The following is a 16,099-nucleotide window of genomic DNA, read 5'->3' as shown; positions in this document are numbered from 1 at the left end:
TTCATGAAAGTTTTCCCTCTTCTGGGTCAAATTTGGCCTTTTGTGAAGTTTGTAGTTCTTTTTGGAGAAGTAGGAAAAAGTATCTATGGAACATATTTACAGTAAATATGACCTCTAATAGGCAAGCTCTATTTTATCAGGAATAACTACAGATGGCTGAGATACTTGAGCTCCCTACCTGCAGAGAGCTTTGTAACTGATATATCATCCCCTGTGGGGCCTTAGGAGCCCTGGAGTGCAGATTGGCTCCATGGAAAATAAGAACTGCAAGCCAGACAGCGTATTCACAAAGCAGAGTTCTGCTTCTGTCTGGATCCTACACAGGGCCCCTCTCAGAAAAAACACTGATGCTGTCTCGCCCGCAAGCCAATAGACCTGTTTCTGAGTTGCCTGTTGCCCAGAGCAGCTTGGTAAAAGCGTTGGAAGTCTGACAGTTTAACTCAGGAAGAATGCTTGGTCAACATTTCAATGAAGTGTTTGATCACCCACTCTGAATTTCAAAAATAGACTGAAGACCAATAAAAGATATTTTCTGGGGACAATTGATAGGATTGTTTTTCACAGAGGAGCTATAATCCATATATATAGACATGTTCATGTAAGACGTAGAGAGCAGTAGATTTTAATGTTCTTGCTAATATGTGTAATTATTGGTCCAAATAACTTTGAACATGTTATCAGCTCAAAGTGAAAGTCCTTGTTATTTCATTGCTACAGTCCTACTCCTGATATTTTTACTCATTCTCGATAATCATCTACTTTCTACCTCTTAAAGATCAGCCAGTTTTGCAACATATATAATTAGGGATCAGTTTGCCTTATTTGTGTGATGTTTCAAGCATTAATTTTTTCCCCAGGTTTCAGTATTTTATTTATTTTTACGGGCAGGTAGCAGCATTCTGTAATATGGCTGTGGGGGATTTTATTCATCCATTCACCATTTCATGGGTATCTGTGTTGCCTTCACATTTGAGGCTATTATGAATAATGTTATGAAATTTTCTATTTGAGTTTTTTAAAAAATTGGTTTATGATGCTTTACTTTTGTGTATGTGTGTGTGTATAGGGAGCTTGAAGGGTATCTCTATGTAGCTAAGGCTAGCCTTGAGCTTGCAATACTGTATCTGACTCCTGTTTACTGGAATCACATATGTGCACTTTATTGCCAAGATGTATGCAAGGTATTGTGTATATAAATCTTTTTTTTCTCTACCTCTCGGTACTTATAAAATGTATCTCTCTCTCTCTCCCTTTATATATATTGATACATATATACAAATAATATATACAAATAAAATAAATACATATATATATATGTATTTATTGGACTGACTTACAGGCTGCAGTCCAATTATTACAACAATGGATAACTGTGAATGGAAAGTCAAGGAACCTAGTAGTCCCACAAGACTGAGCTGTTTTTTTGTATATGCTGGAATCTAGAAGAACTAGGTTCCAATGCTACTGAATGTATGAATGTGCCAGCAAGCTGAGGGCAAGCAGGCAAAGAGCAAAAGCTTCCTTTTTCTATTTCTTTACATAGACTTCCCGCAGAAGGTATGGGCCCAATTAAAGCTATGTCTTGCCACCTCAAGATTTAGATTAAAGGCATGTGTCTTCCTGCCTCAAGATACTAGTGCAATGGAAACTCCCTGGAATCTATAAGAGTGACCCTGGTGAAGACTGCTAGTAATGGGGTACTTGGAACCTGAACTTGCCATCTTCTGTAACTAGGCAAGCCTTCCAGTGGTGGAACTGGGATATCATCCCAGCCACATAACCTTCGACCTACAATTTGTCCTGTCTGCAAGATATACTGGGGTAGTGCTGGCACAGAACTTGTGGGAGTGGCTAACCAATGGCTGGTACAACTTGATGCCCATGCCAAGAGAGGAAGCCCACATCTGACACTGCCTGGACGGCCAGGATGAACCAGAGGCTAGACAGCCTAGTGGTCAAGGATAGAGCAAAACATGACTGATCTCACATAAATACGAAATGATTTCTACTGATATTCTGCCCTACTTATAGACTTCAGTCTACCCAAATTTTCATCAGAGGGGCTTTATCCTGCCAATGATGGGACCAGATGATGCAGAGACTCACAGCCAAACATTAGGCAGAGCTTAGGGAACCCCATGGAAGAGGAGAGGGAAGGAGTGTAGGATCCAGAGGGGTGGGGACACTGCAAGCACATGGCCAATGAGTCAACTAAAGTCAACTAAACAATGAGACTGGAGAGACAATCAGGGAGGCTGTACGAATCTGAGCTAGGTCCTCTGCATATGTTATAGTTGTGTAGCTTGGTTTTCTTATGGGATGCCTATCAGTGGGAGTCAGGAGTTGTCTCTGACTCTTTTGACTGCTTTTGGGACTCTTTTTTCTCCTACTGGGTGTCATGTTCAACCTTGATATGAAGGCATGTGTCTAGTGTTATTGTAACTTGTTATGCCATATTTGGTTAATATCCCTGGGGGGTCTGCTTCTTTTCTGAAGGGAAACAGAGGAGGAGTGGGTCTTGGGAGAGAAGAAGGAGAGGGTCTGAGAGGAGTAAAAGGAGAGAAAATTGTGGTTGAGACGCATGTATAAGAGAATAAAAAATATGCACCCCCCAAAAAATAAAACCTGAATTAAAGGCCTGTGTCATCCAGCCTTAAGATGTGAAGGCCTAGGTTACCCTGCCTCACGATCTGGATCAAAGGTGTGTGTTTTCTTACCTCAAATATCCAGACTAGAAATTGATCCACCCACTTCAAACTGAGCAAAACGTCTTTTACAGGTGTGCCCTCCATTTCTGGATCGTAGATCATTACAAACATAATTAAACTGACAACCAAGAACAGCCATTGGAGAAGGCAAAATATTGTGTAACTCTTCTAATATGTGATAACCAAAATAGCCAAACCTAGTCAGAATACAGTGATGACTGCTAGTGAGTGGAAGAAGAAGAAAATCAGAGGTAGAGTTCAAAGGAGTTCATAGATGAATAAGTCTTGACATTGGAGAGATGGCTCAGCCAGGAACAATATTGGCTACACTTCCAGAGGACCCAGGTTTGAGTCTCAGCACCCAAACGACAGCTCATAACTACTTGTAACTTCAGTTCAATGCAATACAACACCTTCCTCTGGCTCTGATGGCAACAGGCACACATGCTGTTGCACAGACATTTATGCAAATAAAACCCCCAAATGCACAAAACTATAATTAAAGATATTTTAAAAGATGAGAAGGTCCTACAGTTCTGATGTTCATAAAAGTGCCTGTAGTAACAGAACATTGTTTACGGAGGGCTGTTTCCATGAGTATATAAGAACACGATTTGGAGGACTTTTATAAAACAGTGAATGAAAATTTCAGATTTTGATTTATTACATATTTAACAATATACACTTCCCTCTTATTCAAAATGTTGGATAATAGAATATTATTTGGGGAATCTTCAATGTCCAAGCAAATATCTAAACTTTTATTTGATGACACAGTGCTGGATATTTCAGGATCTTTTATAATATTCAAATACTAACTACTTTGTCTCCTGATGTTTCACGAAGTTTGACAAGCTTTACAGTTGTTTTGGTTGAATAAGTTTATGCTCATTGCTTTTTATAGAATAAAATAGTTCAATGGTGATGCAAGAGCAATACTATATTTAAAACCCAAATATGACAGATTTCTTGATCACTCTTTGCTGGTGAATTTATTCTGCTATGTCTGAAAATCTGTTATTCAAATAATTGAATATGAAATCATTTGTTCTTCATGTAGCTCAAATATGAGTAATTACTGAAAGCAGCTAACTCAGCTGAATGCATTCATTTTACATGTAATATTAGCTGAAAACAACAGTAAGTACTTGCTAAGATAATTAATATAGTGCATAATTATATGGCATCAAAACTGCAAATAGGTAGCAAGATTGCAGGTGTGAATTCCCTGCGTTGATTTCTTTGCTTACTCTGGCTCATAAAGATTGCTCCATAAGAAGAAATTCTTGATGTGATAAAAATTGAAAGGTACAATTATTTAGATACAAATCATGCTTTGTGTTTACCTGAGACTGGATGCTTACAGTTTTTGGTAATACAATGTATTTTGAGCAATAACATTTACATGTCATCTTGTCTTTTTAAAAAAAATATGTTAACTAGATGAGATGTGTTTTATTTCATATGTATTGTTATTTTATGATAGTATTATATATCAAATATAGATTAGGTTTATTTGGCATTATTTATCTGTTGTATGGTAGATTACCAGACTCTTAATCATTTTGATTATCTTCTTAGTACACGGGAAAATAATAGTAATGCATAAATCAACAATGAATAAAGCCTGATAGAAACCAGCCAGCCCTTTACAAGAAAGGGACATCTAAAGGTATATGTTGCAAGACACATATTTTTATATTTCCAGGATTTGATTCCTATCTAGTTTGTGGTTAGTGCAAAAAGTTTTTCCATATTGGACTGTTGCATGCCTTATGCAATTACCACGTGCATTTAGGAATACAATGAGTAGACAACTTCCAAAGACAGTCTTTTCCCTGTTTTTTTATTTGATAATAAAAGTTGAATTTACAATGTGTGTGTGTGTGTGTGTGTGTGTGTGTGTGTGTGTGTGTGTGTGTGTGTGTTTTGTATGCATACAACTGTGTGGGAGATGCTCATGTCCATCCTCATGTGCAGAAGATAGTGGAAGATGCTGGAGTCCTGCCCTATCATTGTGATGACTCATTCTCAGGATATCTCACCGGACCGAGAACCAGGCTGGTGGGCAGTACCCACCACTACTCTTCCTGTCACTGCCTTCCTGCACTGCAAGCTTTACAGGCATTCCCATGAGGACACTTGTCTTTTTCCATGGGTTCCAAGGACTTGACTTTAAGGTCTTCATGCTTGCATAACAGCACTCTTCCTCTGCTGAGAGCTCTTTGATCTCTCAAAGTGCAGATTCTGCTGTGGCTCACTTCATTGCAACTTGTTTCAGTCTACATACTTGGCATTCTCTACATTTGTACATGAACATGTAGGGACTTTGGTACAAATTCTGTCTTTTGTTTCGAATTGTCTGTTGTTTGGAAATTTTGGTTTTGTCTTTCTAGTTTTCACGTGACATTTTCTTTTAGTAGAAAGAGGAGATGAAACTTTTGGCCAATCCTTTATTGATCTCCTCCTTAAATTCTGATAAAGAATTCAGATAAGGTGAAGCTTACTTTTAGGGGAAATTTTCTAATACGTTGATATGTAAAGGCTAATTCATTGGAAGAACAAACTAGTTTGCTTGAAGAACGCAGGTATATTTTAGTAATGAAAAATTGGAGATAATGCTTATCTTTTCCATACTTATTTAGTTAAGATATATAAAAGTATGTATTTTTAAATAAGTTTAAAAAATTTAATTTTTTAAAGTCTTTTTAAGATATTACTTTTAATTCATAGGTTCATAAGCAATCACAATTATTTGTGATAAATTTATTTGACGGATAAATTTAGTATACAACTTGTTCTTTCAGAAAAATTATACAGTTAATGCTAACTCCAAATGATCAATATGTATTAGCTATTGAAATCAATGGATTTATAGTATCCTTTTGTCCTTTTTTGTAATATATGTTCTCTCTCTGTGTGTATTGCCTTATTTATCTATCTCTATCTATAGCAGAACTCTTCTGCCAAGTTTAGAATGATCAAAATATAATGAAGGCTGTATTTACCATAAATAATTTCTAAAATTTTGCAAGTGGAAAACCAGAGAGAGTTAATACTGTAGATGGAGAGTTAGTGTGGATGTGGTGGCATGTAGTATTCAGGAGGCTGGGGCCCCAGGAACACAAGTTCAAGACCAGCATCAAATTGATTATTAGTGACACTCTTGTCACTGCACCAAACCATACCAAAAATATCATGAATGGAGGCATTCTCATTTCTGTTTTCAAGAAACTTGCAAAGTAAGATAGTGTGAGCAGTGTGTGAACTTTTTTGAGCTTCAACTTAAGGAAGTATGGCTGTGTCAGTGTGATCATTAGTATTTATTATTGAACACTGAGAGATTTAGTTGACAATGGAAGTTACATTTCTGCAGCACGGAGGCTGCTATCGAGCATGCCATGTGTCTTAAACTAAAACTTTTACTCCTGGACCTTAACTTTTACAAGATGCCTGCCATCCACTCCAAAATACTACACAATATCAGCTCTCTTCACTTTGATTAATGTTATATTGTCAGAGTGATGAATTCTTGTTCAGTGTAATTTGAAAGATAATATCATTCTAAGGGGAAGAAAAGTTGAGGTGAGAATTTAGAACAGTTACAAGATGAAATCTGACCATCACACCATGGGGTGAAGGATGTGGGGGAGCATAAAAATGCTGGCAGTAAATCATATTCTTTGGCTCTAGTGAAAAATAATGTTTACTATGTTCTTCAAAAGCTGTTTTTATTTGAATTTAAACATTCTTAACCTGGAGTATAGTTGCACAGGTAAATGTATGCAATCATAGTCTCCTTATTTTGTTCCTACCTGTTAGCACTGCTGTACTTAAATTTTTATGTTTGAAAGATAAAAAGAAAATTATGTTTGAGTTGTTTCTCAATTTAAAAACAGTTTCTTAATAGATAGTACAATACTATGACTAATAGACATATTAATCCATTATAAACACAATCATCTTTATATTATCATTCATTGACAATTCAGTGTCTAATATGATAGCTATTGTATCATTAAATGAAATATAATGTGATTTGCATCACAAATTTAAATGTGTACCTCTAAATAGACACAAAGTTTTTCAGGGGTATGTTTCCAAATGTTAACTGTAGTTACATCTAGGAAAAATTTTTATATTTTAAGACTTTAATATGATGGGATGGTAATTTATATTTGCATGTTTAGTCAAATACAAAAAAAGAATAGGTTACTATAAATTAAAAACAAAAATTCACTATTCAATTTTTTTCTGAGGTTAGACAACTAACTGTCACTGAGATGTAGCTAAGCAGAGATCTGTCATGAATAGATCACCTTTGTCTCTCAGTAATCCTTACCACCTTCTCAAACTAGATGTTTTTAAGTTTATTTATTTAATTTATTTATTTTATATTCTGACCTCAGTTTCCCCTCCCTCCTCTTATCCCATTCCCTCCTCCTCTCCCCTATGCTCTCCCTGCTACACACAATCTACTCCTTCTCTGTTTCTGTTTAGAAGAGGGTAGGCCTCTCATGGATATCAACAAAACATGGCATATCAAGTTATGGTAAGACTAAGCATCTCCCCTTGTATTAAGGCTGAGCATGGCAACCTAGTATGAAGAAGAGGATCTCAAGAGGCAGCTGAGGCCTTAGGGACAGCCTCTGCTCCCATTGTTAGGAGTCCCAACAAGAAGACCAAGCTACACAACTCACATACATGTAGATGGCCTAGGTCCATTCCATGCAGGCTCCTTGGTGGTTAGCTGAAACTTTGTAAATTCCTATGAGCCCAGTTAGTTGTATCTGTGGGCTTTCTTGTGATCTTTACTTGATCCCTCTGGCTCATACAATCCTTCCTCCCCCTCTTCTGTAGGATATCTGAGCTCAGCCTAATGTTTGACTGTGGGTCTATGCATCTGTTTCCATCAGTTACTGGATCAAGGCTTTCTGATGACAATTGGGATATTCATCAATCTGATCTCAGGAGATGGTCAGTTCAGGCTACATATCTGTTATTGTTAGGAATCTTAGCTGGGATCATTCTTGTAGGCTCATGGGAGTTTCCCTTGTATCAGGTTTCCATCTGATCCTGAAATGCCCCCATGTCCCTTCCAGTGATCTCTTTCAGTAATTTTCTCTCAATTCATCTTCCAATCCTCAAGTTCTAATCCTCACCTGCCCCTAGTCCACCCAAAAAATCTCTTCAGTTTCCTCTTTAGGGAAGATTCATGAATCACGCTTTAAACACTCTTTGTTACCTAGCCTCTCTGGATCTATGGACTGTAGTGTGGTTTTCCTTTACTTTACAGCTAATACCCACTTATGAATGAGTACATACCATGTTTGTATTTCTGGGTCTGGGTTACAATACTCAGGGTGATATTTTTTTTTTAGTTCCATCCATTTGCCTTCAAATTTCTTGATGTCATTGTTTTTAATAGCTGAGCAATACTCCATTGTGTAAATGTACCATATTTTCTTTATTCATTCTTTGGTTGAGGGACATCTAGGTTGTTTCCAGTTTCTGAATATTACCAATAAAGATACTACAAACTTAGTTGAGCAAGTGTCTTTCTGGTAGGATTGAGTATCCTTTGCGTATATACCCAAGAGTAGTACATGCTCAAGAGGGTCTTGAGGTAGATTGATTCTGAATTTTCTGAAAAACTTTCATATTGTTGACAAAGTGGCTCTTTGCACTACAATCAGAAATGGAGGAGTGTTCTAATTACCATACATCCTATCCAGCATAAACTGTGATTAATTACTGCATTTGATCTTATTCATTTCTTCCTTGACCCAGAGGTAATTTAGTTGAAAGTTGTTTAGTTTCCACAAGTTTGTAGGCTTTCTGCAGTTTTTGTTTTTGTTGAACTCCAAGTTTAATCCATGATGCTCTGATAAGATACAGGGGTTTATTTTGATATTTTTCCTATGTGTTAAGACTTTCTTTTTAACAGAGTATGTGGTCAATTTTGGAGAAGGTTCCATGAGGTGATGTGAAGAAGGTATATTCTTTGGCATTTGGGTGAAATGTTCTGTAGATAGCTGTTATGTCCATTTAAATCATAACATCTGTTCAGTTATTTCTCTGTTTAGTTTCTCTGTTGACTATCTGTCCATTGGTCAGAATGGGGTATTGAAATCTCCTACTATTAATGTGTGGGGTTGGATATGTGTGATTTAAGCTTTAGTGATATTTCTTTTACAAATGTTGGTGCCCTTGTATTTGTGGCATAGATATTCAGAATTGAAATAAACTCTTGGTGGATTTGTCCTTTTTTGAATATGAAACCTTTTTATCCAAAAAACCTTTTTGGCCATACTCCATCTACTTCCATTTCATCCCTTTATTATTCCCATTCTCCTTTCCATTAGCTTCTTCCTCCTCCTATTCCTCCCACCACAACTTTCAGGTACTTATATATCATTTCATACATCTAGAATTCTACATTTCACAAATGGTAGAAAACATAATGTTTGTCTCTATCTGTTAGATATACTTCACTTAATTTTCACTTGTGTCTCTTTTCTATAAAATAATAATTTCATTATTTGATGAACAAAATGCAATATATATATATATATAACATATTCTTTAATATGTTCATTTGTTGTTGGACATCAAGCTTATTTCATAACTTGGCTGTTGTGCATAGTAATATATAAACATGGATGTGATGGTGTCTCGGTTGTATGTTGACTTAGAATTCCTGGAGTATATACACCCAGAAGTGGTATTATTGGGTTACTGGTAGTTCTACTTTTAGATTTTTGTGATGCTCCCATACTGATTTCAATAGTTGGACTGGTTTGTGTTCCACAAGCAGGACATAACTGTTCCCTTTCTCTTTCACCCTTGCTAGAATTTCTTTCAGGATTTTAATTTTAAATGATAGTCATTCTGACTGGAGTGAAGAATCTAAATGTAGTTTTAAATTTAATTCACATGGAGGATAAAATTACCAAACATATTTTTAAATATTTATTGGTCATTTTGACTTCTGCTTCTGAGAACAGTCTCATCATTTCATTAGACCATTCATTGACTAGGTCGTAGGATTTATTAGTATCTTGGATTTTTAAGACCTTTATATATTTTAAATGTTAATCCTTTGTCAGATATACATCTAGCAAAGATTCTTTCCCCATTCTGTAGGGGGCTTTTTAACATGCTGTGTAAGAATGTTATAAAAGATATTGGAACATTGGTAGCCAGATTCATATTAGAACAAGAGTAACATTTATTGGCAATATTTATCTATACTTTTGAATGGTTCCATATTTGAATGCTTTAAAATTTACTATACCATTGACATTTTATAAATATTATATGAAAGCCAAGTAATATAAGTGCTTTCAAAATTCACAGGCCTTTATTCTTGACAATTTAAAATCAGACTGTGTTCTATTTTTCTCTGGAATAAAAATAATGACTAAAATGGTTTCTTTAAGGCTGATCTTTACCATTGGCTTGAATATCATTTAAAACAAAAGCTGCACAGATGTATGTGGGTATTCACTGGGGAAATGTGGGGCAGCTGCCACAGGTCAGTGTACAGTGCAAGCAGCAATACATGTGTGTAAGGCACATAGTCATATTTTCATGTGAGGTCTATGAATTCACTGCAAAATAACACTGCTTGATTTGGTAATCATTGATTCATTACCAGTTCAGGCTGCAATGTATCTTAATAGACTTGCAAAAGGTCATAACTAAAGAGTTTCAATATAATCTTAGCTACTTAATATTTTTACTAGATGAATATTTTAAAGTAGGAATATTGCCACAGCAGAGGACAAAACAGTAACTTCTGAACCCTGCTGGTACCCTTCCTCTAGTTTTGATATTTCTTGGTAAGTGTGATCCATATTTTTGTGTTCCTGATGCTCAGTATCTTAGAGATCCTTTGGAGACCTTGTGTTTCTCTCTTAGAAATTAGTTAAAATAGAGATCCAATTAATTCAAATTTTGTAGAGTCATGGGACAGAGCAGCCTACTCATTGGTAGGAGACCCCTCAGAAAACAAGCCTTCTCAAGTTTCCCCATCCAGAGACATGCCCTAAGGAGACATAAGCAAAGTTATTTTTAACATTGTTTTTTAATTCATTTTAAAAATTTCTGTAGCTCTTTTGCCTCTTTTTATAATTTATTTTTTACTAATCACCACTTGGTGGACAGTCTAATAGGTATACAAGGTTTCAGAAGGCACATCTTTTCCTTTTATGAGCTTCTTAATATGGACAGGATGGACCCATGCCAAATGATGATGTTAAATCCATATAATAAGTGATGGTAAAGAGCTCAAGGTGTCATAAAATAGAAGAAAGAGTGGTCAAGGCACTGTAGAAAAGCAGGGGATGATTTCAAAGGGAGACCTAGGATTTTTACAGGTCAAGAAGATGAAGATAAAGATACAGTAACAAGCCAGGCGGTGGTGGCACAGGCCTTTAATCCCAGCACTTGGGAGGCAGAGCCAGGCAGATCTCTGTGAGTTCGAGGCCAGCCTAGGCTATCAAGTGAGTTTCAGGAAAGGCACAAATCTACACAGAGAAACCCTGTCTCGAAAAACAAAACAAAAAAAAAAGGGGATACAGTAACAAAACATTTGCTGTAGGTCACCCCAAGAGTGAAGGCATAAAATGAGGAATGACTTGGAGTTTTAGGGAAGTACAGAGAACACTTTCTGTTGTCGACCTCTGGATAGTATGTGCTTCTTAAAGATGTTTTATTAGAAAGGAAAACTCACTACAACCCATCTAGGATCCTAATATATATGATATATTTAGAGGGATTTTTTTGACCATGGAATATATAAAGTAACACAGCATTCTATTTGAGGGTAGCATAGTAGAAAGACTGTGAATCTTTAGATTTACACATTTCCCTGCTCTGCTTCCCACTGACTATGTGACCAAAGGCTAGTTATTTAATCTTTCTGATCTGGAGTTGCTTTATCCCAGAAACAGAAAAACAAACAAACAAACAAAAAAAAACTGGTTATATTTTAGAGTTTCCTTGAGGACTAAATAACATACTATTTTAAAGATACTTAGAAAAGCATGAGTCCCAAATATTGCCCTCAGTCAGTGGCTGCCACTGTTAGGATGATTGATATCAGAAGCAACCAAGTAAGCTTCCAAAGGAGGGAAAGTAACCAACAGTTTTTCCAACCTATGGTGTCCACAAACCCCAACAACTACCAACATGGCACAATAACACTAAGGGTGCTGTAGTGGCACCCATATATTGGCAATAACAGCAGCTCTCTAATTGGACATAAGACCTGCTAATCAAAAGGGAAATTGTGCCTGGTACTATAATCCTACCCAACTTCTCAGGGCTGATGACGTTATGGATCTTGTAGGAGAGCCTACAATCACCATGTTACTAAGCCAGCATTTTCCTAACTATACTTTACACATTTGTTCACTACTTGCTACCCACAGGTAAGCACAGTCTTCGCATCACATTAACGAAACTTCTCTTTGCAACAGCCAGGGACCATTACAAAAACAGATAACCAATCAAAATGTAGAAGTGTGAAGTTTAGTCCCAATAAATACACTTATAAAGACAACTTCCATACTTGAGGGAGAGGGGGCAGAAAGAATGAAAGAGCCAGAGGTACCGAGAGTTTGCTCTGGAATTATTTCTCCTAGTAATTTTAAAAGCTGCAGCCATAAAGTCTCACAAACATGAACGCCAAAAAATGAGCTGAACAAAGATTAACAACAGACATGTCAAAGTGCATGGGGGGCAAGTCCATTAGGTCTGAATAATGCACGAAGAAATACAGGCAACTAAGGAAGAAATCAACTTCCCCAGGGAAGAGCACACCAATTGTTTTTCTGATACCAAATTGTCAGCTCTGAAAACATACATCCAAGTAACATTATACATACTGAGCAGCATATGTTTAGGAAATTAAATGTATGTGTACATACTTGTACTCATGACAACATTAAATGAAAAAAATGGCATGCATCTGAAAGAGAGCAAGGAGGGGTGTATGGGAAGGTTTGAAGGGAGAAAGGGGAGGGGGAAATATGATTAAATTATGATCACAAATAAATGATAATAAACAAAAACTGGCAGTTTTTAAGTGACACTTAAATTTCATTGTTTTTAATTGTATTTAATGAGTCATACAACATTGAAAACTAGACTGATTATTTGTGAACTACTTAGGCTTCTGTATTAAGCTTCCTGACAGAACTCTTCCTTTTTTAATAGGCAAAATCTCAAATCTTATCCAATGTGTTAGATGTTGCTCATCAGTTTATAAAGGAAGTAAATCCACCTAATGAAGGGAATACTTCTACAGAAGCATCCAGTAAAACTCAGAAGAAACCCAAAGCCCTACTTCTTCAGGAGAACAGCTCTGAGGTAAATGGAGGAGGACAAAGTAGGATGTTTCCTGCCCTACATATGGTGACTGACATTCATGTCCCTTACCAGAGATGCATGCACATTTGGGGACATTACTTTACAATGTTGTTAGTATTTAATTGTTTTAGTAATTGGATATATCTAGACTATAAAAATAATTTTAAGGTTACCTACAGTCCATTAAAAATTGTTCTTTTAAATGAAAAAAATTTTTGAAAATATGACCTTCTGACTAAAACCTAGAATACAATATAACAGTTTTATATTCATTAGAATTTCCACATGCTCAAAATACAAAGGCTTCAAACAATTTCAGCAGTGTATAAAGGGAGATGAACAGCAAAATCTGACAGTTATTCAAATTAACTATAGATCACACAAATTACTACATATATTTTTATCTACACACACACACACACACACACATACACACATGTATATATATGTATAGATATGTGGAATCGATTCACATTAATTTTTTTAAAATTGATTGAATGTAGTGTACTTATTGAGCAAAAGTGAAAAAAAAATTCCCCAAAGTGGAATATTTGCAGTGAAAGAATCCCTTTCAATTGCATCTTTAGCAAGAAACAAACTCTACATTCTGGCTGACATTGTAATCCTCTTTTCCTATGTGGTACTCATCTTTTTCCAATAGCTCACAGACTACGGGTTACTTGATTAGTCACTAAGTTTGATGAAGTTTAGGCTGAACTGAAGTCTCGAGTTTCAAATTCATGTACATAAGTGTTTTATTTCAACATGAACTCCTCTACAGGATCTATGAGAGAACTTTTCCAGAAAGTAGGCACATTTTCACGTAATTCTTTTTCTCACAGTTCTGCCAAAGATAGACCTTAAACCATCACTGAATGAGTTACAACCTCACAATTGTAGTATGATATACAGGGAAAAGCATTATACTATTTTATCTAGATCACAGACTTCTGTATATTCTGATCATAGTTTCCCCACTGCCGTCTCCTCCCAGCTCCTCTACACCTCCTGCCATATGCAATTCCATGTCTTCGTTCTCCCTCTCTTTAGAAAATGTGCAGGCTAATTAAACAAATAAGTAAACCAGAATAAATCAGCAAACAGACAGGCAAGAAAAAAAGAAAACATCAAGAATTGGGAGACAAAAGATTGCGCTTGGAAATGAAAATCTAATGGAAATGATTATGCCCAACAGAAATTTGTGTAGAGCTACCAATTAACTTGGCAGTAGCCTGAGTTCGTCAGGAATTTCCACGAGGCTCTTTGGGCTAACAACCCAATTAGATGTAACCAATTCCTAGCACTGAAGAATTTACTTGGTGGCAGAAGAGATCCAGTTGGGGTTTTGTCTCCCTGTTATTTGGTGATTCCATTTGTGTACGTATATATTTTAAGATGCTTCTACTATTGTAGGTTTCCATATGACCCCTCAAATGCTTCTTAGTGGTAACTGGCTCTCCCTTTATCTCCCCCCCCCGCCTGCCCCATTCATTTAATTCTCCATTTCTAGCCCATCCCCATTTCTCAGAAATGTATTCTACTTCTCACATCTTATGATTTCCTTCCCTCTCCCCTAGTCCTTTACTCAATATCTAGCCTCTGTGGTTGTACAGATACTAGCATGCTTATTGAAGGCATACAAGATGGCAGCCACATGTAAGAATTTCATACCATGTTTATCTTTTTTGGTATGGGTCATTTCATTCAGAATGATTTTTTTTGTGGCCTCAGTCTTTTACCTAAAAAATTCCTTTTATTTAACAGCTGAGTAATATTCCATTGTGTTAATATTAATGTAATCCACTTTTATTATTCATTCATCTATTGATGGGCATCTAGAGTGTTTCCAATTTATGACTGTTATGAATAGTGCAGCAATGAACATGGTTGAACTAAGTCTCTCCATATTAGGATGAAGCATATTTTAGGTATATGCCCAAGAGTGTTATAGCTGAATCTTGAGGTAGATTAATTACAAGCTTCCTGAGGAAATGCCACACTGATTTCCATAGTGGCTGCACAAGTTTCACTCTCACGAGCAACAGATGTGTGTTTGCCTTTCCCCACGTCCTCACTACCATGAACTGTCACATGCTTTATTGATATTAACCATTCTGACTTTGGTAACATGAAATCTCAAAGTAGTTTGGATTTACATTTCCGTGATGACTAAGGATGTTGAATATTTAAAGTTTTCCCAATCTTTTGTGTTTCATCTTTTAAGAGCAATCTATTAAGCAGAACTCTATTAATATTAGAACTCTATTTTTAAATTGGGTTATTCTTTTTCTTGATGTCCAATTTTTTAGTACTTTATATGTTTTAGATATTGGCCTTCTATAGGATGTGTGATGGATAAAAATCTTTCTTATGCTGTAGCCTGCTCATTTGTTTGACTGATATTGGGTTTGTTTGTTTGTTTGGCCATACAGAAACTTTTCATTTTCACGAGGTTCCACTTACTAATTCTTGATCTTAGTGCCTGTGCTATTCATTAGTGTCTTGTTCAGAGAGTCATGTCCTGTGCTAATGAATTTTTTACTTTCATTTCTATCAGATTCAGACATCTGCCCTTATGTGGAGGTTCTTGATCCATTTGTAGTTAATTTTTTTGCATAACAATAAATATAGATCTATTTGGATTCTTTTAACATGCAGCCATCAAGTTTGACCAACACCATTTGTGAAGATTCTGTCCTTTCTTCAGTGTGTGTTTCTAATTTCTTCATTGAAAAAAATTAGGTGTCCTAGGTGTGTGTAATTATTGTGTCCTCTGTTTAATTTTATTAATAAACTAATTAATGTGTCTGTTTTTAAGCCATTACCATGTTGCTTTTATTACTATAGCTCTGTAGTACAATTTAAAATCTTTGATGGTAATACCTGTAGCAGTACTTTTACTATTCAGAGTTGTTTTAATATCCTTGTTTTTTTTTTTCTTGTGTGTGTGTGTATGTTTCCACATGGAGCTGAAACTTTTCTTTCAAGTTCTATGAAGAATTGTGTTGGAATTT

The 16,099-nt window shown here is 36.0% G+C and overlaps 1 protein-coding gene across 7 annotated transcripts in view; it reads left to right on the top strand.

Moving 5' to 3' along the window:
• The window catches only part of Zbbx (zinc finger B-box domain containing), a 96,659-nt gene that overhangs the window by 32,917 nt on the left and 47,643 nt on the right, over window positions 1-16,099 (top strand). For all 7 annotated transcript variants that reach the window (XM_059265486.1, XM_059265487.1, XM_059265485.1 and 4 more), the window contains one exon: window positions 12,933-13,085. In XM_059265486.1, the coding sequence (XP_059121469.1) occupies window positions 12,933-13,085 (153 nt within the window). The remainder of the gene's footprint in view (window positions 1-12,932; window positions 13,086-16,099) is intronic.

Source organism: Peromyscus eremicus, chromosome 6 (genome assembly GCF_949786415.1).
Source record: "Peromyscus eremicus chromosome 6, PerEre_H2_v1, whole genome shotgun sequence".
Classification (NCBI taxonomy): Eukaryota; Metazoa; Chordata; class Mammalia; order Rodentia; family Cricetidae; genus Peromyscus; species Peromyscus eremicus.
Note: the sequence above shows the minus strand (reverse complement) of the source record. Positions and strands in the feature narration are given on the sequence as shown.